Source organism: Glandiceps talaboti, chromosome 2 (genome assembly GCF_964340395.1).
Source record: "Glandiceps talaboti chromosome 2, keGlaTala1.1, whole genome shotgun sequence".
NCBI classification, from domain to species: Eukaryota; Metazoa; Hemichordata; class Enteropneusta; family Spengelidae; genus Glandiceps; species Glandiceps talaboti.
The window spans coordinates 11,651,707-11,676,588 of NC_135550.1; the positions used below are offsets into that span (position 1 = coordinate 11,651,707).

General features: G+C 36.4%; 2 protein-coding genes across 2 annotated transcripts in view; both read right to left on the reverse strand.

Moving 5' to 3' along the window:
* Positions 1 to 839, reverse strand: part of LOC144444229 (xanthine dehydrogenase/oxidase-like) — a 36,047-nt gene extending 35,208 nt beyond the window's left edge. The window contains exon 1 of the mRNA XM_078133644.1: positions 771 to 839. Within this exon, the coding sequence (XP_077989770.1) occupies positions 771 to 839 (69 nt within the window). The remainder of the gene's footprint in view (positions 1 to 770) is intronic.
* Positions 840 to 11,429: 10,590 nt separating this feature from the next.
* LOC144453685 (uncharacterized) lies at positions 11,430 to 20,035 on the reverse strand. The gene is made up of 4 exons (XM_078145017.1): positions 20,023 to 20,035; positions 15,981 to 16,112; positions 14,041 to 14,139; positions 11,430 to 12,344 (listed from the first exon to the last, which is right to left on the reverse strand). The coding sequence occupies exons 2-4, from the start codon at positions 16,051 to 16,053 to the stop codon at positions 12,112 to 12,114; spliced, it is 405 nt and encodes a 134-aa protein (XP_078001143.1). The 5' UTR covers positions 16,054 to 16,112; positions 20,023 to 20,035; the 3' UTR covers positions 11,430 to 12,111.
* Between the last annotated feature and the right edge of the window lie 4,847 nt (positions 20,036 to 24,882).

Consider the following 24,882-nt stretch of genomic DNA (forward strand, 5'->3'; position numbering starts at 1 on the left):
CCCATTTTAGATCCACTTTGAGCGGAAAAGCCAATACCCCATTACAGGTTTTTAGAAGATCAAAATTTATATTAGACCAAAATACATTTGACATAGTTCCATTTTGATGGATGTGTTTTTCACTCATGTATTTTTTTTTATATCGGAAGGCAATATTTTGGGGGAATTTATGGCACAGTTATTATTTGGTAAAGGACGATTGGTCACATTTTAGACCAGGCAAAATCGAAAATAATATAGAGTAGACTTCATTTTAAAGATATACTCCATTTCCAAATGGCTGAAGTGTCAAACTTTGTTGTGTTTACAGAGAAAAGAAAAATTTGTGACTACGTAAACCACATTAACTGGTTGTCACATTGACGTTGTTACACTGAGTCAACGTTCCTTGTATGTTTGATTCAATGCAAGTGCTCCTATTTTCTTGTAATTGTGTTAGTATGCTCAGAAACATCGAAAGGACTCCTCGAAAGTAAAATTTAAATTTAAAATAGACTAAAAGACACTGAAATGCACTTTTTTGACAATCGTGCATGTTGGCAATGATCATGATCAGAACTGGATATTTTGAACCGACCCACAACTAGAATTAGCATGGGCGAGCCCCAGACTGTAAGATACTGTATGTCGTGTTGTTCAGCCCTATCAGGCGTCTTAACCAGTGAGCTAAGCGTGACACGAATGTCTGTATCTTACAGACTAGGCGATCCCCTATTCCCACGTAGATATAACACATTATATTATTGCATGTGCAGCATTGTATACCGTACCTTTTTACCATTGACGAAGAAAACAAGATCCTCACTCATCAGGGAGTCGCTGTTAGCATGGTGCGACATGATGTCAGAACACAAAATTAACTCCCCCAAGTATAACTCCTACCACAGTAGCAGCATGTAGTTCGCTGTGTTCCCGGATCTATAAATGACCTCCTTGTTGAAGTGTAGCATGCTGGTATACGAAAAATGTTCACCTTTGAGTCACACCACACTCAGCTGTGCACACATATGAATTCTCATACAAATCAAATGAATAAATAAATAAATAAATATTTAAATAAATAGATGCCCTATGGTCTTATTTTAGAGTCAAATCGTATTGGGATTTTGGTTATCTGCCGGCCCAATCGTATGGCAAGCCGTTCAGGCCAACAGTATTGTATTTTTTCGGAGTTACAAACTAATTTTATCCGTTTATCTGTAGTTTTTCGATAGTATCCACATTTTTCCCATGTTAACGTTATCTAATTCCAACAAGTTTTCATTTATTTGAGATAATTTTTGTTTTACAGTTTTTTTTAAATTTAGTTTTCGTTAAACCAGAATTGTATAAGGATTATAATAGTTGAAAGTCAAAATATATTTTTTAAAAAGTTTTTTGTAATAATTATTTTTTTAATTTTTCGAAAATAATTAAAATCGGGTCGTGGTAAAAAACGTACATGTTCGGACCACTCGATTTCCATAGTAGGGGTGTGGAGTAACTCAAATGACTGACTTCCGGTAGGCCCAAAACTAACATGTTGGTCGATGTACTTTGCACTTGCACGGACATTTGATTTGAATATATAAGAACACATACAAAGGCACAAGACCTCTCTCTTCGTCCAACCATTCAACTCAGTGCGATAAACGTTCAATCTGCTATTGATCTAGATCTTAATTCTGCACCAGTCAACAGAAGGAAAATGGCAGAAGTCGGGGCCTGGTGAAATTCTCCGGGGGAGGGGGGGGGAGGTCGATGAATTTTCCATCGAGCCAGCAAAAAGACTCTGAACCTGGGCATCTGACTCCTCCCTGTGAAAACAAAAATAGGCTGATCCCTATCATTGAATTTGAACCAACTCTTTTATCAGGAGGGGCTAAGAGGTGTATATTGTGACATATTAACTAGGATAAAGTTCACGTTAGGGGAGAACCATTTGATTGGGGGGGGGGGGGGTTGGAGGAAGTCGGTATAGCAGAAATTTTTTTTCCCATCACTGTGACAGCACACTTTTTTTCTATTGTCAGTCCTGCATCAAATTATTTTTTCTATATGCAGAAGCAATGTAAAAACATTTCTTGGTTACCAATTTTGTAACGTGTAGTTCATAACTACCTACATGTTACAAGTTAACAACTAACTTTAAGATACTGGTATTTTTTGGACCAAAAACAACAAGTGCCATTCAACTCTTACATTGATGTATTATTTCGTTGTTGTATTATTTCGTATGTGCAAATTGAAGGATTTTAAAATCAGACAATTGTTTGTTACGTTGTTAAGAACTTTGGTGATTTTGTTGTTATTGTTGAAACCCAACCCAAAACTATGCATATTTTTTCGAGTACCCCCCTGATGATTTGCTGATTTTGCTGATTTCAGCACATCGCAACATTAATTTTTACTTTTGCCTGTTGGAACAAATTTTTTTTCGAGCCATTACGGGGTCATTTTTTCTTCACCTGCCGACAAATTTGTTTATCCCAAATTCCCCCCCCCCCCCCCCGAAATCAAAGTTGACACCGTTTCTGATTGGTTCTACCTACGCCCAAAGTGAAACACTAGAATCAATGTAATAGTTGGTGACGACATACTGAACAAATATTGACAACCCTATCACATTCAAAAGACAGAAATACTCACAAAGAGAAGCTAACCAGCGCTTTTTTACACAAACACATCCAAATTAAACAACGTCGACAACTCATATCCCTCTACGACGAATCTAGTTCTTATACTTTTGACAGCAATCCAATGAACAAGGTAAATTCCTAGTTAAGTTACTGATGATGACGCATGGCAGTGCTTTCAAACATCAGCTTGCTGTAAATTACACGGAGAAACAGATTCAAGGTTGTATCCTAAAATGCTTTCATGGGACATAATTGATAACAAGTCTAGGTAAATATATACAAGAAATGACGTTCTGTCAGGTCTCTATTACACATAGTTTAATACCCGAAATAGCATTTACGAAATCCTATCCCCACACACTTGCTGGCTGACTGACTGACTGACTGACTGACTGACTGTCTGACTCACTCACTCACTCACTCACTCACTCACTCACTCACTCACTCACTCACTCACTCACTCACTCACTCACTCACTCACTCACTCACTCACTCACTCACTCACTCACTCACCCAGCCACCCACCCACCCACTCACTCACTCACTCACTCACTCACTCACTCACTCACTCACTCACTCACTCACTCACTCATTCATTCATTCATTCATTCATTCACTTACTTCATCACTCATATACTCACTCATAAAAACGGGGCCGGGTCGGATCGTCTTGGGTTTTATAGTTTATAGTTGTCCAAATCAAAGCCGCTTGAATAGTAACTCACTTGATCTCACTTTGACTGAGACTTCTCCGGACAATACTTTCAAGTTTACATCGAAATCTATGTTATTTTGTACAGCCAGATAATAAAATGTAGCAATGTCAGTAATATTTTTTTACAACTAGGCGACAAAACGTAACAACGTTAGTGAGATTTTTGTACACCCAGATTATGATATGTAACAATATGTCAGTAAGATATTCGCACAGCTAGATAATGAAATAAGACAATGTCAGTGATATATATGTACAGCCAGGCGATAAAATATAACAATATTATTAAAAATTATGTTGTACAAGCGGATGATAAAACGTTAGCTGAATTTTGAACAGCCAGACGGTAAAATGTAGCGATGTTAGTAAGGTTTTTAATTTTTTACCGCCAGAAAACGATTTTTTCCCTACTCATTTGATTTTAGTTGTAGACCACAATACGTGGTTGTGGAACAATACGTTTTTAAGAGCTTAAAATATGTATACGAGGCTCCAAGACAGCAGCAGACGGAATACGATTGTTATGGCATAAATCACTATAGCTTAACGTCCTGGAATGTCTGATGTGTTTGTACTCTTGGTTCATGCACACACAGTCAGAAAATTATTGAGAATAGTAATCTCAAATGAATATTCCCAAATGTACGCCGACATCTCGTCAGCACCATTAGAGGCAAGGCAATAATTTTCTAATTCTCTGAGTAGTAATACATTACTGGAGATTTCGTCTTAGCTTGCAAATGTTATTAAACGATGTATCTAGTTTAGTGAAACTCGTCGAGAGGTTTCATGTTCTGATAAACACTATTAAAGACAAAACACAACCATCTCTTGTACAATGTCTACTCATTTGGTTAATGAATCAGATGTCAACAATAGCAGTAGGCAAACTATTACAAGAGTCACTTGGTAGAATTGTTCATCGTACCTTACATTCGTTTTTAGCGTAGATTTGATTTTAACTCAAGCTTGCTTCTTGAAAATATATCTTTAAAACTAAAAAAAAACTGTCAATGAACCGGATGCTATTATGGCTTCAACCCACCTATAGTCAAGAAACATAAACAAGTACACGATTTCTAATTAATCAGGATTATTACGGTTTAGTTCCTACTTACGTTAATTAGAGTCGTTGATTTACGCCTTTGAAAGCTCCAATGACATTTATGACCTCTACTTTATGAAACATACTTATAGACAAAATAATCATACGTGAAAGTACGGTAGGAGTATTAGTACAGTCTATATGTCTACATACAATAAAGAAGTCTAGGGGAGTATTTAAAGACACTTCATAAACTACATAAACTAAAAATTGCCAATTCAACAGCAATAGGTTCGTAATTTTGGAAAACGACAATTTCTTTCTAGAGGCACAGTACTGAAAACGAAAATCGAAATCTTCATACATTATACCGTTTATCCCAAAGCATTGATGTGACGATAGTAAATCTCGTTGACACGCTTTCAATTATTAATTAACACGGGCCTTGAATTACTGTTAATAATAGTACTGTTAACAATGGCTTCAGAATAGGAACATCTAGGACAGTGACAATATGCATATAGAACAAAAGAAAAACAGAAGTATGATCATGTAAAGCTCATAAACGGTGTACAAGATATCAAATGGCAAGTGAAACGAGGCGATAATAACAAAATTTTCAATCAAGCATATATACTCGATAGTATAACTGAGGCAACCAAATCAACTCCACTAGAGCATATACAACCATAATCATAAATTTGCTTTCATCCTGAATTTCTCTTATGTTGGTTGATTCTATCGGAATATTTGCCGGCATTGAGTTCTAGGGAGCATAAATAAATAAAACAATTCACCCGTAGGAGCCTGAACATGATATTGTAAATACATGCAGGCTCGATATTTTTACGAGTTGGGAAATATAATGCTCGCATTTCTGTATCTGTATCTGTATCGTAGACGTACAAGCACCAATACTGGTTGTTGCGTACGTAGTCAAGGGTTGGGTGTAGGGCAATACCGTGATCAAGGCATTTGGTAGGGATCAGTCACATCCCTTGGCAATAGTGACCATTTCACATATATAGGAAAACATATCGTAATTCTTGTTGCACAGAAACATTGTCGATATTGATCTGCAATTATTCTGTCGTTTGTGTTTTTCGATGTTTATATGTTGTTGTTTGTTTGTTTGTTTGTTTGTTTGTTTGTTTGTTTGTTTTGTGTGTGTTTTCATAAACAAAACTAAGCCGGAGCCCCTTTGCTTTTACCCGCTAAAAATGCAAACGATGGATTCATGACGTGCTTTACTTGAAAGAGCAGCATACAGGTACAATAACTGAAGATGACTGCAAACGAGGCTATATTTGGCGTGAAACTTAAAGGTAACCTTTATTTCGTGATCGTCCCGGGTTCGGCATCATTGCCTTACTCAATCAAGGCAGGAGTCTAGTGAGACATATGCTCACAGCTCCGAGATCCAAGATCAATTGTGTCTTGTAATCTCTAAAATGTATTAGTTAACTATCAAACATTGGTCGTCATAATAATTACAATAAGTCTTGAATATTAAGTGAGTGTCCTAAGGTAACTAAGGTAATGCATAATTATGAGCGTCCTGGAACATGAAAAATGAAACAAAGCACTCTACAACTTGAGTCATAGACAGTGGAGGGGAAGCCTATATTGTCTATGCTTGAATCATGTCTCTAGATGGAAGTGTTATTACCTCTTCAGTCTCATATTATCGGCCAAAAAAGTCAATATTATCGTTATATTATGAAACATATATATCTCGGAACACAAGTGTCTGTGGGATAGCGGAATCGTGTAATGTCGCCATGGTGTTAGTCCTCTACGTCAACCACAGGCAAGCTACATTCTGTTCTGTATTGTTTATATACATGTAAAGTAGATCCCTGCATTGACTTGTGGCAGCACCATATGTAAAATAGGCTGAATAAAATGGCATAATAACATTGACTGACACAAGCAACGGCCGATAGCGGCGCTCTCCATACACATCCAATTCGAATATCCAATTACATTTACTGAAGGTAGTTAATAGCCTCCCCCCCCCACCTCATTTTTGAGGAGTAAATTTGATGACCCCTTAAAATCCTCTGGAAGTAAATATAGTGTACACTCCCTAGTGTGGTCGCATCAGTCATTTATATTAGTTTTACAGACAATAGCTATCGTCAGGCGATACGGATGGGGTTCACACTCACGTCGTTTTTTTCACAAAAGACAACTAAAGTCAGCACCGAGCAGATTTTATTCTATAACTAACTCCGGAGATATGCGCTCCGAGGACTCAGGCATTTCTTCATCCACTGGATGCAGACGTGTCAGAGTCCTCGATCGGATCGCCTATTTCCAGAGCTAATGTTATTTGACACAACATCTAACTTGAAGAAAATAACACCTAACTTGAAGAAAATACCGACTTGGAACAGTAGATATGTCTATTGATTGCGCCCGCGGTTGCAAACTGCTTTGAGGAGCTTTGTAGTCTTGAAAATAAACATAAAAACATGTCTTAATAACCAGTGAAAAACCAGTCATGACAATTTCATGAAAATGAAAAGGACTGGAAATGATAACCACTGGTGTTGACTATTACCGTATGACTCGAGAGTGTCAATACACAAGTTGATGGCATAATAGTAGGCCTAAACCTATGTGTCAAAGACGTCGTGATATTGTACAAATTCAACATCAATTTAATATGCAAGTAAAAAATCGCGTCGCCATCTTGAAAACAACCAAACACAACAAAATGTAGTGATGCTTTATACATTATTTTGCGGGCTTTCTGGGTTTTTTAATGCAAAACCTTGCAATTCCGAATGGAAATTAATGGGGAAAATAAAACAATACTTACATTTGTGTTTAAATGCACTGGAAGCATAATTATGATATTTCATAATCGTCATAATGGGTTTTGAAAAAAAATATTCATCACGTGAACTTAACATTAATGATGCAAATTTCACGAATACGTTTAAAGATATGAAGTACTCACCGATGGGTCACCCATGTATACATGGGTGTCACGTGAGACCTGTTCGGCCTCCTCTGGTAGGCTAGTTAACTTAAAATCACAAATGTATAAAAACAACAATGGTTAAGAGCTAACCCATTCGATTTCTGGGGGAGTGGGGAGGGGAGGATTTGGACACAGCAACACATTTTCGGTCACCACGATAACATTTTTTTCCAAGAGCAACTAGAAAGCAATTTTTTACCACAACTAAATTGAGGTTATAAGCATGGTAAAGCATCTGTCTGTCTGTGTGTGTGTAAACAAATTAAGTCAAAAACCACCAGACCGATTGCCTTGGTATTTGATGGGGACATTGATTTTGGTTTCTAGTTGGGATATTATTCAAAGCAAAATGATCGCATCATAGGTGTGTGATTTAGGTCTAAAAAATGTCATTCTAGGTCAGATTGGTGTGATATTTTGGGAATATTCTAAGGGGTGTGTAGGTGAAGAAAATTTATTGACATTATAACATCGGTGATATGCAACTTAAGTCTTAAATGTGGGTATCTTGGTCAAAAATCTTTAATTCCAAAACGTATGGGCCAGTTGACCTGAACTTTAATGAGGTATGTATCTGGGAGGTATAGCTGAAAGTGTATTCATGACACTATGATCACATCAGTGATATTCAAATTAGGTCTAAACATCTTAATTTTGGTCAAAAATGTATATCTAAAAAAAACAAACTCACATGGTGAATGGGGCTGAAATTTGGAAGGGTGTTATACTGCTGATCAAAACATTTTGACACAAGTGGCTCTAGCAACCATGACAACGCCCTTAGGAACAGGCAAATGATGTATATTACATTGATAACAACAGGTAAAAAATATTCAAAGATGCCTAGCAACAAGGCCATCCCCCATAGCCACGGCTAAATGATGATGTATATTGCAATATGTAAGTGGGTAAACATTCAAAATGGATGCAAATATGCCTAGCAATAAGACCACTACCATAGCAACAGCCAAATTATGGTGTATATAAGGAAGATAAAAATCAGGATGGGTACGCAAGTCATGCGTGCACGCACGCACCCCCTCCCCCCCACACACACACATACATACATACATACATACACACACACACACACACATACATACATACATACATACATACATACATACATACATACATACATACTTTGTTCTGCATGATCACAATGCCTTCGACTAAAACATATACATTTATCAAGGCCCGTGCTGATTAATGACAAAATGGCACTTTGAAATATTTAGTTGTCTGCCGAGTACTTTATTAATAGAAAAGAATGTATATGTAAATCGTAACTTGCCTGATAATAATTTACAAATATTGTCATCAGCATACCCTGCAGGCCTACTTCACTCACCGTGTGCTGTACTGATTCAATAATCAAATCAACCCAGTCATACATCAAACATGTGAATATTTTTAAAAAAAAGATTATGATGGATGACTTTGGTATTCGTGCTGTATTAATGATGACTCGAGAGAGGATTGTTTTCTTTCAAACTCCATGGTGAATGATTCTGTAGATGTATAGATGTGGCTAGCTACATATAGTGCTAGATGCATTGTGATTCTAGTAATTTTGACCTATAAAACATATGTATAATGTAGATTGAGTGACTGACTGACTGACTGTCTGTCAGCGACTGACAAGTAATATAATCTCAAATTGGATAATGTTGACAACCTTGACAACGATATTTTTATTATATTTGGGGTACAGATAAGGTAGAAAAAAATAATGGTTAATCAGGATCCCTTATGGACATAGTATGAGTTCCAACTGACACAGCCTCTGGAGAGATACACTTACAATGTAGTTAAATTAAATCCGGCTACTTCACATGGAGCGTCTGCCATTAGCTTTAAAACGAGTTATTTTAATTCTAAGATGGATAACTAAATCTGGGGGTCAGATTATCTAGCTCGTAGGTTAGATTATCTAGTTCGTAAGTGACTTACACATTATCTAATTCGTAGATTAGATTATTAAGTTCGAAGGTTAGATTATGTCAGTGATTGAAACTTTAGATTATCTAGATTATATCAAGATTATCCAGTTCGTTGTGGATTAAAGACAATTAGAGACATTTGATCTATTCGTCTTTATGATTTATCTCAGTTTGTAAATTTATGGACAATTATCTACGTGAAGATGGACTATAATGCAGTGGAGAAGACTCCCTAAGTTACTAGAATTTGATTAAAACGTACTCAAAACGATTATGTAAATTATGTAAGTTATTAATGATGGCTTTGATTAATGTTAGTTAAAGTCACAGTAAGAAAGTAAAATTCGGTCAGCATCCTTCATTCCACGTAGGTTTGATCATCTCGTTTGGAGGTTAGATTATCTAAGTAGTTCGGACGTTAGGTTATGTAGTTCGGACGTTAGGTTATGTAGTTCGGATCATGTTAGATTATCTAGTTTGTATGTTAGATTATCTCTTTCGGAGGTCATGTGACACGAATGCTATAGCTATATTAGGAGGTTCGATTCGAAAGACTAACTCACAACGCGTACGCCTAATAATAGTGCGTTCGTTTACTAGTTCCATTAGACTCCGACGTAGACAGTTGCCCAGCTTTAAATTTCTCGTCTGAGCATCTAAGGGTTAGGCTATTCCATTAGGACATATTAATTAGGGTACATAATGCAAGCATTTAAAACTGTACATTCTTCTCTTTCTTCTTTGGATTCATTATAATAAAGTTAGGGGCTCCTGTCAAAAGGACTATGTGCTTTAAGGGGGCTGATCACTTTTACCTTGAGGTAAATATTGTATTTCCACGTAGTTCATCGTCAGTAATTCTATGACTCATAATGATATACATATTTAATGAGTAATATTACTCTTGAGTATTAATATTTGCTGCGCCAAGGTTAACGTCAGAACGTCATGATTAAAAAAACACACCAGTTTTAGGTGACATTTGACTATGAACAAATTTTGATTTTTGAGGAAATTTGTTCATAGTATATTAAAATTGTGGCATTGAAATATAAACAGATGGAAAGGTTCTGTTTGATTGTGCATATCATATTGTATGTAAATGACGTGTATGTCATTTGTACAAAAACTAAGCAGTCCCATGGATCATACATAAATAAAATTCCTAAAATGTATGTTGACATTTATTCTTGATATTGTAATTTAGGAAGAGTATCGTATGTTGATTAAGATAAGATGAGATGAGATGAGATGAGATGAGATGAGATGAGATAAGATAAGCGAGAAATTTGACAATTTTATGAAATTGTTTTGTGATATAGATTTTTCTCTACTTTTCAATGTTCTATACTATCTGGTGTATTGAATCCTTTACAGGTAAACTTGTTTTTGTGTAGCTGTACACATAACACGCTAAGAAACGTAATGAATGTGTATGTTTACAGTTCGGACCCAATAATCAGTGCCCCCATAGCCCAAAACACGCTGATGAGTTTCCACACAATCCGATGTTACAGTAGTGTTCTCGGTGCGATTTTTTGTTAGCTCATACGTTTACTGTGGTTTGTTCTTTAGTGATCGCCCGTTAGCTACATCGTAGGTAACGGGCGATCATAAAAAAAACAAGCAACAGTATACGTACATGAAATCGCGCCGAGTACACTACACATGGATATTAATCAGATTGTGTTTCCACACAAACTATAATCAATTAGGTTTACACGCCATGAGAGAATGGTGATCGCTGTGGCTGAAAGTATATAACCTAGCTTGTACCTTGATATTGAATATTCAATGAGCACTACCATATATAGGTATCGAGGCAAGTCAATTAAACCACAAATGTATAAGGGAAGGGTATCACAAATATATCACTGGTCAAACTAACATGTTAACGAATTCTCAAAGCCAAACTTTCCCTCTAAAGATTTAAACCTGTCAATACACTGCATGCGGATAATGTTGACTACTAATTAACAGTGTCTATTTAGAAGTAATTGAACAAATTTTAGGGAATATATCATTTGGCTGGTTGATGAAAACAATGTCCCAGTTACAGCCACTGCAGGTTTAAAGTGTATCATTTAAGTGCCTGTCACACACAGATAGATCAGGGTAACGAGAGACAAGCATTGATTTATGTAATCCTTGCTTTGAAAAAAAGGATAACACTGGCATCGTAGAATACAGATTATATACGTAAAAAGAGACAGCTGATTCAAGAATAACTTTTGTGACACCAAATTATATCCAAAGACTGACATACATAATCTTCTACCACTGACAGTATGACGTCTTGCCTCGTAATACTAAATAATTGAAAGTATTAACCCTAACAATGCGAAGACTCGCAAAAGCTAAGTACCTGTCTACATCAAATTGAAACGGAATGGGAATATAAGTAACTACTGCATACAGTTTGCCTAATACGCTAACCTATAAATGAATGACCAAATGAGTAATCCAAACAGGTAGCATTATATCCGATAGTCTAATGCAACATGGTCATAACTTGACATCCAAAACCTTATTACCTAACGTCCGAACTTAATTACTGAACTGCCTAAACTAATTACTTAATCTTAACCTTATTACGTGCCATACACGAGCAATTTCAGAACATGTCCCCGGACACCGAGTGTGTTGTGAATTGTCAAGTACTTTTGTCAAACTTTTTTTACGACAAATTTAAACACCGTTGCGTATCTCATACCCCATTGAAGAGTCCAAAATATTGTAATGCCATGTTATCCCAATATTTTTGAATTATTTTTTGAAGTTTCGCAGGTATACAGTTATCAAACAGATATGGCGGTGTACGTATTTGTATTGCTTTTCAGTGAATGTCTTCCATGTTGAATTTCACTACATGGACTTGGAAATCTTACAGTTATTGCATCTAAAGCAGGATCGTAGCGTGATGTGCTGCATCGCCCATAACAAAGTACGCATGCTATAAGAACTGCAATCATTATGACTAGAGGCATGAAGAAATACACAGTGACTGCCATACCAAGGCCCATTTGGTTAACTGAAAGAGATATACAAAGAAAACGCTGTTAAAATAACAAGATCAACACTGATTTTCACTCATTAAATATTGTCTGTTAACATATTCTCGTTTTTAATCAACTATGCACAAGACTAAGTCTTTTTAGGAAGCACCTGAAAGGTATAACAATATACTAGGTTTCGGAATGAGACGAGAAGCGGATATGCTTATTTAGCGTTTCACTCATGGGACATGACGCAATTCAATTGAAGACTAACAATAACAGACATACAATACACACAGCAGGACTTTTTACAGTGAAAAGTAATAATCATTGCTAGTCCTTTACAGTGTAGTGGAAGAAAGGCTTCTGTTCAGAATATTACACATGGACTTGATGATTTCAGCTTTAACTGTTTACTTCCCAACTGATAATCAACATGTTAACTTGACTTCTGTTTCGAAAATCCCCACTGTGTGCGGCACTGTCTCTCTGTATGTGTAAAAATAGTGTCCCATGAGTGAAACACAACGGCATCTTAATTTCTCCTGTACACCTGTTCTTGCAAGCCGTGGCACATTTTCCGCTGATGCGCATGCCGTAAAGAGGTCTGTACTGGTTTTACGACGATGTTTAAAACACTGCAGTGCAGATCTAGAGTACTTGTATTTGGGTATTCAGATAAGTATACAACAGATATGATTCGTCATGAGAGCATACAAAATATACATTCATGACACTCCATTATATTATTACAGATATCTAAATGGGATTTCTCCTGAAAGGTATAACAATATACATCTTGGGAGTTCACCTCACCATTAATGTCCAAGATCGTGCGAAATAAGTACACTCCATTAGGCCGACAACTGTAATATATGTCTTGACTTCAGCGAAGCTTTCGACAAATTATACCCCTGTGATTTAGTTACTCAACCTTTGCTGTAATGGATCACAGGGTAGCAACCACGAAAGGGGACTTTCATGTTTTTTCATGCACTAAGTATGTCAAAATAGAAGGCAAAATTCATTTCCCCTTCCTCATATATCCCTGGGAGTCTGTTTTAATCTCGTCTGGCTAGAATGCACACATCGCTTACAAACGTCTGATGCTAAATCTTTCTTAGAGACTAAAGGCTTCTCGATCCTTTACTCATGCTGAGAACAGAAAAATACCTTTACAAATTTAAATCAGGACCTAAGGCAACTGTAAAAGACTTTGATATGTAATATCCTTCCTGCGCCAACATTGTGTAGTTTGCAGTAAACAGAGTAGAGTGATTTATTTATTACACACTTAGACTGTGCGAAAACACCAAGCTTGAGATACATAGAAATTACAAAAACATTTCATCTAAGCCCACATAACAATTTGTTTCCGGAAAAGGATTGTGAAGAGGACATGCCAAGGGCTAGCCTTATGCATATTTTATTCCTACTCTGACCAGTGTTGCCTAACCGACTACAAAACATGGTAACAGCTTAAGTCTTATCAATATTTATGGAACTCTATTGCCCTAATGCTCCTTCCCTTCTTTGTTTTTTTTTATTTCGTATCGTCAGTTTTCATGTCATGAAACATTGGAATATATCAGTTGTTTCTTTGAAAATTGAAAATAAACTAAGTACGCACAATTTTGGGGTAGGCGCTCAGTGTATTATATGTATTGTACTGTGCCTCTCAGAATTCCCAATTTCTAGTATGTAATGTTTGTAAGTAAATCAGTTTCTTACCTTTACTTTTACATCTATCAATGTTTTCATCTCGTCCATCTATACAATCCTTGACGCCATTACACAATTCATGACTATGGAGATTCGCAACACAGGAATCTATACAAAACAAATTTTAACCATTACTTATTGACACATAGCACTCGAATAATAAAGCATTCCTGGACGACTATATCGAATACCATACTGCATGCCCCGATTCAGATAAACATCGAGAAATGATGAAACGGTCCGTAGTATAAATCCATAATGTAATATCAGACTCGTCTTCTTTCATTTTTATGTATGATAGCTCTCCAAGATGATTGAGCACTCTACTTGAATGAAAGAAGAATGAAACTCTATGTATATGTGTGTATGTATGTATGTATGTATGTATGTATGTATGTATGTATGTATGTATGTATGTGTGAATGTATGTATGTATGCATGTATGTATGCATGAATGTATGTATGTATGTTAATTAGCAGCACATGTGGTATGAACGTATATCATTTGTTGCTGTGGTGGTGTATTATTGTTACTTTCATCAATACAATTTGCTTTAGGATATGGTAAAATACTAAGAAGAGAAATCGATCTGTGTCAAATGTAAGCACTTGTTTCTGTTACCATGGTTATCAACATAATGGTTTCATAAAGTGTGGTTATTTATGAATATACACTAGGCACCCTGCGTAACAAAAAAATTAAAAATCATACTAATGTTACAGTTGTGCGAAGTTGATACAACGGGAAATTGATGCCGTGGTAATCAATAATGTCTATATATGATGCTGATAACCAAAACCACACACAATTATTCAAACCAGTTTCTTTCCTTTAATGTTGCGATTGTATCAATAAATTGTCAGATACTCAAAAATTAACTATGATAATTCATGACAATGAAAAAACTAAATTTAGATAATGAACAGTATATTAATTGATAACGATAATGATAATGGGTACAAAATCCTACGGAAAGTGCTCACTGATAAAGACTGACAAGCGACAGTAGAAAGACATTGACGTTTCTTTTCCTATTAAAGGTATGGATTGTCCACATTCAGACAGTGAGGTTGCTATGGCAACCAAAGACAGTGATATAGATAAGATATACTCAAAACGTTTTCCATTGTTTTAGACCTCAATGACACACAGTACGTCTTTTTCAATGAGTTTCCTTGAAATGAAAATCCAGGATATATATGTCGTAGCATTTATTCGTGCTCCTCATAATCAAGATTATATAATAGGATTCCCTTGTAGCTATAAATTTTAAAGGGTGCCCAAAGGACACATAAATGTATTTAACGAAATAATCATACCATCTGCTGCTGCTACTATTTCAAATGATAGATAGCGAGCTCCATGATATTCAGTAAGGAGAGTGGGTCATTTTGCCCCTGATTCACACTGGCTGGTTGACTTTACACACTTACATTTGTTTTGTTGTTGTTTACATTTGGTGTTGTTGTTGTTGTTGTTGTTGTTGTTGTTGTTGTTGTTGTTGCTTATTTTGCTTTTAATTCAAATTTGAATTCAAATATTCAGATACATAGTTTATGCACATGTATTTAGAGAACTGAATTTGGTAAAACACAGGGTTAGTGCGATATACTTTTCTTTTTAAATTTTTTAAAGAGTTTTAAAGATGGGCAACATTTTACTGAAAGCGTTGTTCTGTCTTCGCATCTGTAACACGGTTATACCTGTATATGTAATATCTCACTGGTAACCTTTACAACTGCTGTGCCACATATCCATTCTGACCTTTCGTACCATGCATCACACGTCAAACTGTTGATTCATGCCGGTTTGTAATGGCGTTGTAAGAGTTGCTCACTGGTACCCCATGGCTAGACAATACATGAACATAAATATCATGGCATTTATCAAGAGTAAAGTAGGGCACCTGAGAGGAAGATTGGATATGGTGTCTAATAGCAGCACTTACCGCCATAACATAAACGATAATCCTCATCACTACCATCTGGACAGTCGCTGTAGCCATCGCATTTCATTGTCATGTGTATACATATAGTAGTTTTCTGACTCGACAGTGTAGCACACTTAAAGCAGGGCTCATCTGTCAACATCAAATAACGATAATTTTTAATAATTGACCGAACACTGACAATTCAAAGCAATTGATTATCAGTCTAGGGTTACGTTTGATATTCATTGATCAGTAATTTAAAAGCACCTCGAGGCAATGCAAAGAGATAAAGATCAAAACTGTCACTGGCATATCAGGGGAGAGGTAGTTGAATGCAGATTGAAAGAAATCGAAATCTAAAGGGGAAAAAGGAAATAACTGAATGAAAAGGGAAAATAGATCCTATAGAATTGTATTACAATCAAACCATGAATACGATGTGGTGCATACAATACCACTGGTTACATTTGATTAAAAACAACATAGAAACGACAAAGTACAAATATACTGTGATTGTTGTAGGATTAACAGTTTTAAATAACAATGAACCTATTCACATTTATAAAGATAAAAGGTATCTTCCCATAACGAATTGCCAGGTTCACACTCCCGCATGTCCCAATCCCAGAAAGTAATACCAAAGTGTACAATCAGATAACAAAAAAAAGTCCAAAGGGAAATTGAGAACGTAAAAATTGAGACAATTTATAATCAAAAGTAATAGTAAATAATCAGGTTAAGGAAAAGAACCTTCCCACACAGGGCATTGAACCCTGCAACCTTTCGTTCAGTTGGGGAAACGAATTAAAAGAAATTACAACGTTGAATCAGTCACAGGTAACGTTCTGATCGTAACACAATTAAGAAGGTTCAAATGTCACAGTAATTTGCATAAGATATAATGAGACATCCGACATAACGTCGACTAAAAGACATAGGTTACAATTTATAACATGAAACCAATTTCCTCGGAAGGGACATGTACCTTCCGTTAATTATACATCGCTATATTTTTGTCATCTCACCATTGCTATTTATTCGACAGTGTCACAATCGAATGAATTCTGGACTTCCTTGCAAATGTGATGACATCCGTATGGTGTCGCCTTTAAACAAAATTACACCTGTCGAATGGATAGTTTTGTCTCGACATTCAACTGTCGCTTGTGATATGTACATGTATATATATATGTCATACATTACTAGGTTTTAGTCTTATTAACGCTTACCATAACTGGGTGTGCCATCGGAAAGTAATACGTCAACGCACATAATATGCATCGAGAGCAGCGTGTACTGCCCCCTATAACCCTATGATGGCGGTGCTACTCATAGCGCAAATAACACATCATCAATCCTCCACTTACAGCTGTACATTTTTAGTGTTACCGAGCCGTGCGGATTTCAATGTTAATTTGGATTTTTTATAAATCATGTGAATGCAATGTGTAACTCAAGGCAATATGACCAGAGTTTTCTACGGGTTTATACAACATGGAATTCACGATTACTGATTTATGCTACCTGGAGATTTGATCTGTACCTTTTGTGAATACTTCATTCGGGGATTATGACCCTTAACAATTGCACCTGCAGCAGTACAACACTGGTTAATAAAAACAGCTGTAATCATTTCCATGCATAGTTTTCATCCAGATTGAACTCTTTCTGACGATTTCGCGGCATGGACTTTGCAAAATTACACCTATTCTGACTTTATCATAGCAATCTCTACTAGACGACTATAATCGTTATCTTTCTTCTGGTGATAGCGCTGCAAACCGTCCATTTTCACAGTTGTTTATGTTTTGTTGTCTGCCTGCCTGTCTGTCTGTCTGTCTGTCTGTCTCTGCATGCCTACTTGCCTGTCTGTCTCTGTCTGTCTCTGCCTGTGTATGTGTGTCATCTATTGTCATGAACCACTATTTTAAATGAAATGAAATGCAGTATACATATTCAATGTGGTTATAGAACTGATGCGAAATTCGTGCATACTAACCACCCTAATTTGCATAAAATTTAACAATATTAGATTTTTTAACTATATCCAGAGTAGGATTTGAATAAGTGAAAGATCACTTGGTAGTTGCATTTTACATGCCTCGAGCTATGTATAGCAAACGTACGGTGTCATGAAATCTGTTTTGTATTCATTTGCATAATCATTAAAGTGGCCATATGGATGATCCTGAGAACTTGGCATATAATCTATTTTAGATGTTTAATTGACAAATAACTTTGCTATGTTTACCTATATGAACGAAAACGATGCGACATGTTTTTTATAGTGTGTACAGGGATTACTCCGTTAACAAATTGAGTAAATATAAATAATCTCTTGTAATGACAACCATACACATGTAATCAAACTAGTTATGGCTTATGCATGGTGACGTGTGGGATGGCAACAGATGTGTGTGCAGACTGGATGTGACCTCAGACCGTCCATGTGATGCAATGATTACTTCCAGACCTGTATGTACAATGCCAAACCATTCACTTTTTTGCTATTTACTGAATGACAACGAATGGACTTGGTCTGTTGGGTTTCCATATTGTTTTTTTCAAGTAGAGACACATACTTAAAGTGTTTTAATTAAACATCCTAAATAAAATACCAATTTCTCATCCGTGTGGCTTTTTACAAAAAATTTCTCAACATTGCCGTTATCTCAAAAACCATTCAGTCAAAATGAAATGAAATGTTGCACACACACACACACACCCCCACCCCCCCCCCCACCCCCACACACACACACATGTACACACACACGCACGCACGCACACGCACACACACACACACACACACACTGTATGTACTTTTCTAAAGAAATCATTAGTATTTTTAGCGAAATTCGAACATATTAATAACCCTAATGAAATATGTTTGAGCGAAATGGGTGCGTGTTAATTAGCAGATCTAGTTTTATCATGATTAAAGTGATATTCTCTTGGGGAAAGCACGCACGTCTATGGGAGAAACTAGTCTACGAGGGCAGGACACGTTAGTTCATATCTGGTAATAGCTTGTATTGCTTTGGATACGATAACAAATACAGTTTGGAATATAGTCTGGCTCGATGCTAGCTACTTCCAAACTAGAGTGACTATAGACTTTCATTTAAGCAGTAGGGTGTTTTTACATCTCGATCGCACAATGTTTTTTGGGTTTTTTGCGAATTACACAAAGAACAGGCACTGATAGCGTGCGCACATCAAATGTTACATTTTATTTCACTGTGGATACAAATAAACATGTTTGTGTTTGAATCTTCCGTGTTTCACCACACAGTGATGATATAAAATGTATAATTTGTTATGCTTGTGCGCTATCAGTGCCTGTATTTTGTTTAATGTAATTTGTAACAAAAAACGTTGTAGAGACATTGACAACATGGTGCTGCCTAATTGAAACTCATCACTTCATTATCACCTGTGCTGACTGTGTATCAATATCCATATATACTTACGATGCCTTCTTATTTTCAAAACTGTCTAGAGTGCATTTGTCGAAACCGTGTTCATGTACCGTCATGGGAGATGGTATAATTATCTACAGTGTTTGTTTGGCGTCAGGCTACGTGTTTAACCTATCGTATTCTCCCACTCATCGCTTCTCATACGCCAACCACATAAATACTCCGAAATTGTAAGTTTGCGTACGAAATGTGATACAACCGGAAATTTAACATGTGGGCAATTTTGTTTGAGTTGTACTTACACAATATGGACTCGCAACACCAAGCCGAAGCGATGGCTATGGTGATTGAATAGTTGTTCATAGCCTTGTAGAACATGATGTCACGCTATTGTGAAAAACCAAATAGAAATTGAATTCCCTAGACTGACATACAAACCGATATAATACAGTTGCTCTTAAAATTCTTGAATACGATGTTATTTTTCATGAATATTAGATTTTATATTTTTATATCACTGTTAAGTATACTCATCGGTTCCGAACACTGTTGATGAGAGAGAGAGAGAGAGAGAGAGAGAGAGACAGACAGACAGACAGACAGACAGACAGACAGACAGACAGACAGACAGACAGACTCACCGTTAACGGTCCTGATTCTGAAATGTTCCGTTTTTGAAGTGCCTATGATAAGTAAGAAGAGAAAGACATTTACAGGGTTACTACAATCGTGGAGAATATTCAAATTGACATTAGATTTGGACAAAACTCTGAATATATGATCAGGCAAATTGCTTTTACCTGAATATTATCATTAAGGAATTATGAATTGCTATAACTTGTATACTAAGCTAAGCCAGCTATAATTGCTTATGTACGATGTAATCACCTAATTGAAATTACCTTAGCAACAACTTCGTCTTGCTTGGTGAATATAAGTTTAATAGTTCCCGTGTTTCCATGTGCATGTATGTGTGACCATGGAAGTATAACCCACGTGGGTTATACTTCCATGGTGTGACCGATATCTGGAACCATTTTACAAGTGTGGCATCTATGTTTCAGATACACATGCTTCTTCGATCTTTTCCTTAGAAAACTAGAAAACTATCAATTGGATTGACACATTGATGTTAAAATAGTGTTTATATCTCAAACCAGAAATATTGAAAATGGCATTAATTTTACAGGTGTACATGTCATTGTCGGCATTACCCAATGCATTCATATGTTAGCTATGTGTATGCCAAATACCAAGTGTTGGGCCCTACTGCGAGAGCTATGACTGATCATAGGATAGGACGTGTACTTAGTGCTTACCTTTGGCCATATTGGCAGGAATGATGGAAGAGCAGGACAGAGTAATGATCAAGGAAATCCACCTCATGTCGTGGTTCACCAAAGGTATACCTTCAACATATCACCCAATCGACTGAAAGCGTTACAAGTGACAGGTGGGATCACATCACATAGCTTAAACAGTGTTCCATTTACACGTCTACGAAGGTCTAAATAGAACCGTTCACAACTGACTCAAAACAACATACAATTTTCTAATAATAGACTTGTCTTTTCCGTTAGGAAGATACCATTTTACAAAAAGGGTAAAGACAATACAATGCGTGATATGAGATAAGATGAGATGACTCGAAAGAGGCATTTCATGAATAATCAGAATTTAAATCTCATCTTATATAATAATATCATAGTAATAACTTTGTTTTGTTCGAATGGCTTATTGTATCTCGTTTCCAAACAAACCTTTATATTTTGACGCCATGCCCGTCACTTTGCATTAAACCTAAGGCTTGCTGATGTGCCATTAACACAGAATATATCACTGGCGTCGCAAACAAATTTCGTACAATAAAATTTAAAAACAAGATACGGCTTGTCATTTTATACGATGTTACTTAATACAGGAATGTAATTATTCAAAAAAACTGTTTCCCCTGATAATTATATTCACACGCTCTATAGTTTTAATGTTGCATGTTCGCACCACCGTTTGAATAAGTAAGTTTAATCATTTTGCATTGTTCAATGTACAATAGCAGGACCTTGATGAGTTGCCCCTTGGGAGATATCAGCAACCTTGCCGCAGTGTTCACATCTATCCCTGACAATCTAGTGTAGAGAGACGGGGTAATTGAAATTCTAGTAATCATGTTACATTTGTGCAGAATAGAGGATAATGTATTACTAAATACCTAATGACGTAGCAACGTATCTTTATGGTAGAAGAACAACAATTCGATGATTGCAAGGACACAAAACTGGTGACTCGTATAAACTTCCTGTATACGGAGGCAAATTAGCTATTGATGGTTGTTTTTTTTTAGATTTCGCAGTTTGTATTGCGCAAAATGAAGTTAAATGATGAATAACAGAAGAAGTGCATAATAAGGAATGAAGCATTGAAAAAAAGATGACACATGAAAGGCATGCAATTTGCAAATTTATGTATTGTGTTATAAAAAGTTACAATCACGCAATAGATTTGGGATTTCTATTCCCAGTACATCAGAAATTAAATCGAAGGATAAATCGCGAGAACTTCCTAACAAATCATTTTTTAAGATCATTGCGGGAAATAGTATTTCATGAAATACTAATACGTGTGCTTGGTGTTGTGTCATGATTAATGCATTAAACGGCCTAGTTATATACACACACGACACCTGAAGCGATTAATCTCTTGCGACTGTACAAGCGACGGCGGTGTTGCAAGGCAAGCGACCAATCAATTGACAGATGAGTTGCCAGGTACATCCTCGGTGATTGCACAGACAGACTAGACGGGTGCCAAGGGTCATCGGTTTCTTGCGGTAAGTGATGATGATGATGATGATGATGATGATGATGATGATGATGATGATGATGATGATGATGATGATGATGATGATGATGATGATGATGATGGATTTAAATATTACTTCGATGAAATTTGGGAATTTCGCGTCAAAAATATGAGTGCGTCAAATTTTTACCGAAGGCTGTGGCAATACAACAGAGTGGTGGTTACACTGGTGAAATTGCTCGCTACAGGATCACAGCAGGAGCGTCCATGACACATATTTCAGTCTCAGAACGACGCCCTAGAAATGATAGTAGATATTCCCACTCACGATATCTTAGGAAAAGCAACCAACTTTGATATCCATTGGAGAAGCAACAAGTTGGTTCAGTCCCAGTCTCTAATTCCAAAACATCTACCACATCATGTGCATCATCGCCACCTATGAAAACTTGAAAGTTGGAAAACGTGTTGATTATAAACTATTTACAATTATTATTATTATTATTCTTACTACTACTACTAAAAGTGAAGGGGTTTAAATATTATATAATAATAAAGCATTGTGTGAGAGAAAATTTAGAGGAATAGTATCCGTTTGAGTATATATTTGCTATGCCAGCTCATATTTGCTATGCTGGCTGACATTTGAGGGCGCCCTTTCACAGCTTTATCTGTACATACATTCAATTTGTGAGAGTCTAAAAAATAATAAAAGTAATTTCAAAATTGCATGTCAGGAAAACAACAAAGTGAGGGGGGTTTATATCATATAATAATGACAATAAAAAGGATGAAGTTTATACGTCCCTGGTCGAACCTCGTATACCATATGAATTCAGAGTCACGTTTACATGTAAACACACGCACGCACACGCACGCACACGCACGCACGCACACACACACACACACACACACACACACACACACACACCTTGCCATGCCTATAGCACTACTGAACCTTATCAATTCAGTTGTGCTAAAAATCGAAATGGCATATAATACTACATGCAACGGATCAATATAGACTTATAGTATTTATATCAAATACTACGGAAGCTTAATGAGGACACAGGGGTAGGATTTTTACCATGGGAGTAGTTTTGATTTCCCTCCTGTGTTCTCATTAAGCTTTCGTAAGGTACGTACATACATACCCAATTTTTTATGTCTACAATGTATTCGTAAAATACCTGTGATTAATTTTTAAAAAAGCCAAACTCCCAAAATTTGGTTGCTCATACGACTGAAACGGTCGCAATTTTAAGCCGTTTGACAGGTCAAAACTTTTCTAATGTGGTGCCCACTTCCTTTTATCCAGGTGAGTGCTTCCTTTGTTATAGAACGTGTTTAATATAGTTTGAAGGAGTTCTTTCGGAGTGAAGTGATCATGAGTGTAAGAAATAGGATGACGTTATCCCACAGATATGAAGATGAACAGAAACTCCCCCACCCAAGAATAAGCCACTTTTTCACGAAAATATGTACAGATCCTTCTAAAATTCCCATAAATATGACTATTATGCTGTTTTGTAGCAAATTCGGACACTGTCACGTAGTACAAGTCTGAGACATCACGTGTTCCGAATAATAATTAGTAACCCAAATTATCCTCTTGGCACGACCAATGCACTAAGTAACTTATATAGTGTTGTAGACATGGGATTTTTCCTTTCGTGTTTGGAAGAGCAATTAATAACCCCATTTCAACGACTCGGGCAATTTTGGTTTCCGTTCTAATCATGCACAATATTCAACGTTCAACAAGAAGCAATATATGTCATGTACTCGAAAAAATGAGAGACATTTACACAGATTACATCACTACCAGGATATTTGCAAGATTTGCCCAAATAATCTGGTACATTAAATTCTGAAGGAAACCTTAAAATTCGATGTATTCAAGGATTGGTATTTTACATCATGTAAAGAGCGTTTTTTTGCTGAAATCTCCGAAATCTCTCTTTCACAAAATACATGTATTACTATTAGACATAAGTATAAGCTTAGCGGCCAGACTGAAGCAATGCATTCACATTTAAGTAAACATTGTGGACGGATCTCGTATTTTCCTTATTCCGGATCAAATTCCGAGATGCATTCTCAGACATTTTGTGAAATTCTGTCTTGGAGCCGGGAGAGCTCGATAGCATTAACTGTGTGTACGTGTGTGTCGTTTGCATCCATTGCTTGTACTTACGTAATTATTACTTAGGTAAGTGTGCGCTCATTACATTGGAAATTAATTACATTCCCTTCACAAGCTGTAGGAATCATTTTGTAAGCGTCCATGGGAATTGCAGAAGTGTAAAAAGCGTCATCGTGCTGTTAGAGGTCTGAGCCAAGGTAATGATTTTACTGTACAACTATACCTACAGTACAGTCTCACTTGCGTGGAGTAGCTGCAATTATAAATACCCCCCCCCCCCCACATCATTTAGTATGTTAACTTACTCAAAGCAATGGCTTCTTTAGAAAACAAAACATTACATTTTAATTAATGTTACCTAAAATACGTAATTATGTTTACCATATAAATAAATATTCACAAATATCACTTTCACATGGATATGTAACCATAGAAACGCACCGAGGTCACTCTAGATGTGATCTAGCAGTTGATTCATATGGATGTCCTAGGACACCAAAATAATTGCGTAATACAGTTTCTCTCATACTTACCCAGCAATTACAATAATGGATTT

Coding starts and splice junctions, on each gene's coding strand:
- LOC144453685 (XM_078145017.1), bottom strand. CDS start 16,053: ATGACAATGAAATGCGATGGCTACAGCGACTGTCCAGATGGTAGTGAT. Junction 14,140..15,980: donor TTATCGTTTATGTTATGGCG/GTAAGTGCTGCT, acceptor TGTTTTGTATAG/ATTCCTGTGTTGCGAATCTC. Junction 12,345..14,040: donor TGATAGATGTAAAAGTAAAG/GTAAGAAACTGA, acceptor TATCTCTTTCAG/TTAACCAAATGGGCCTTGGT.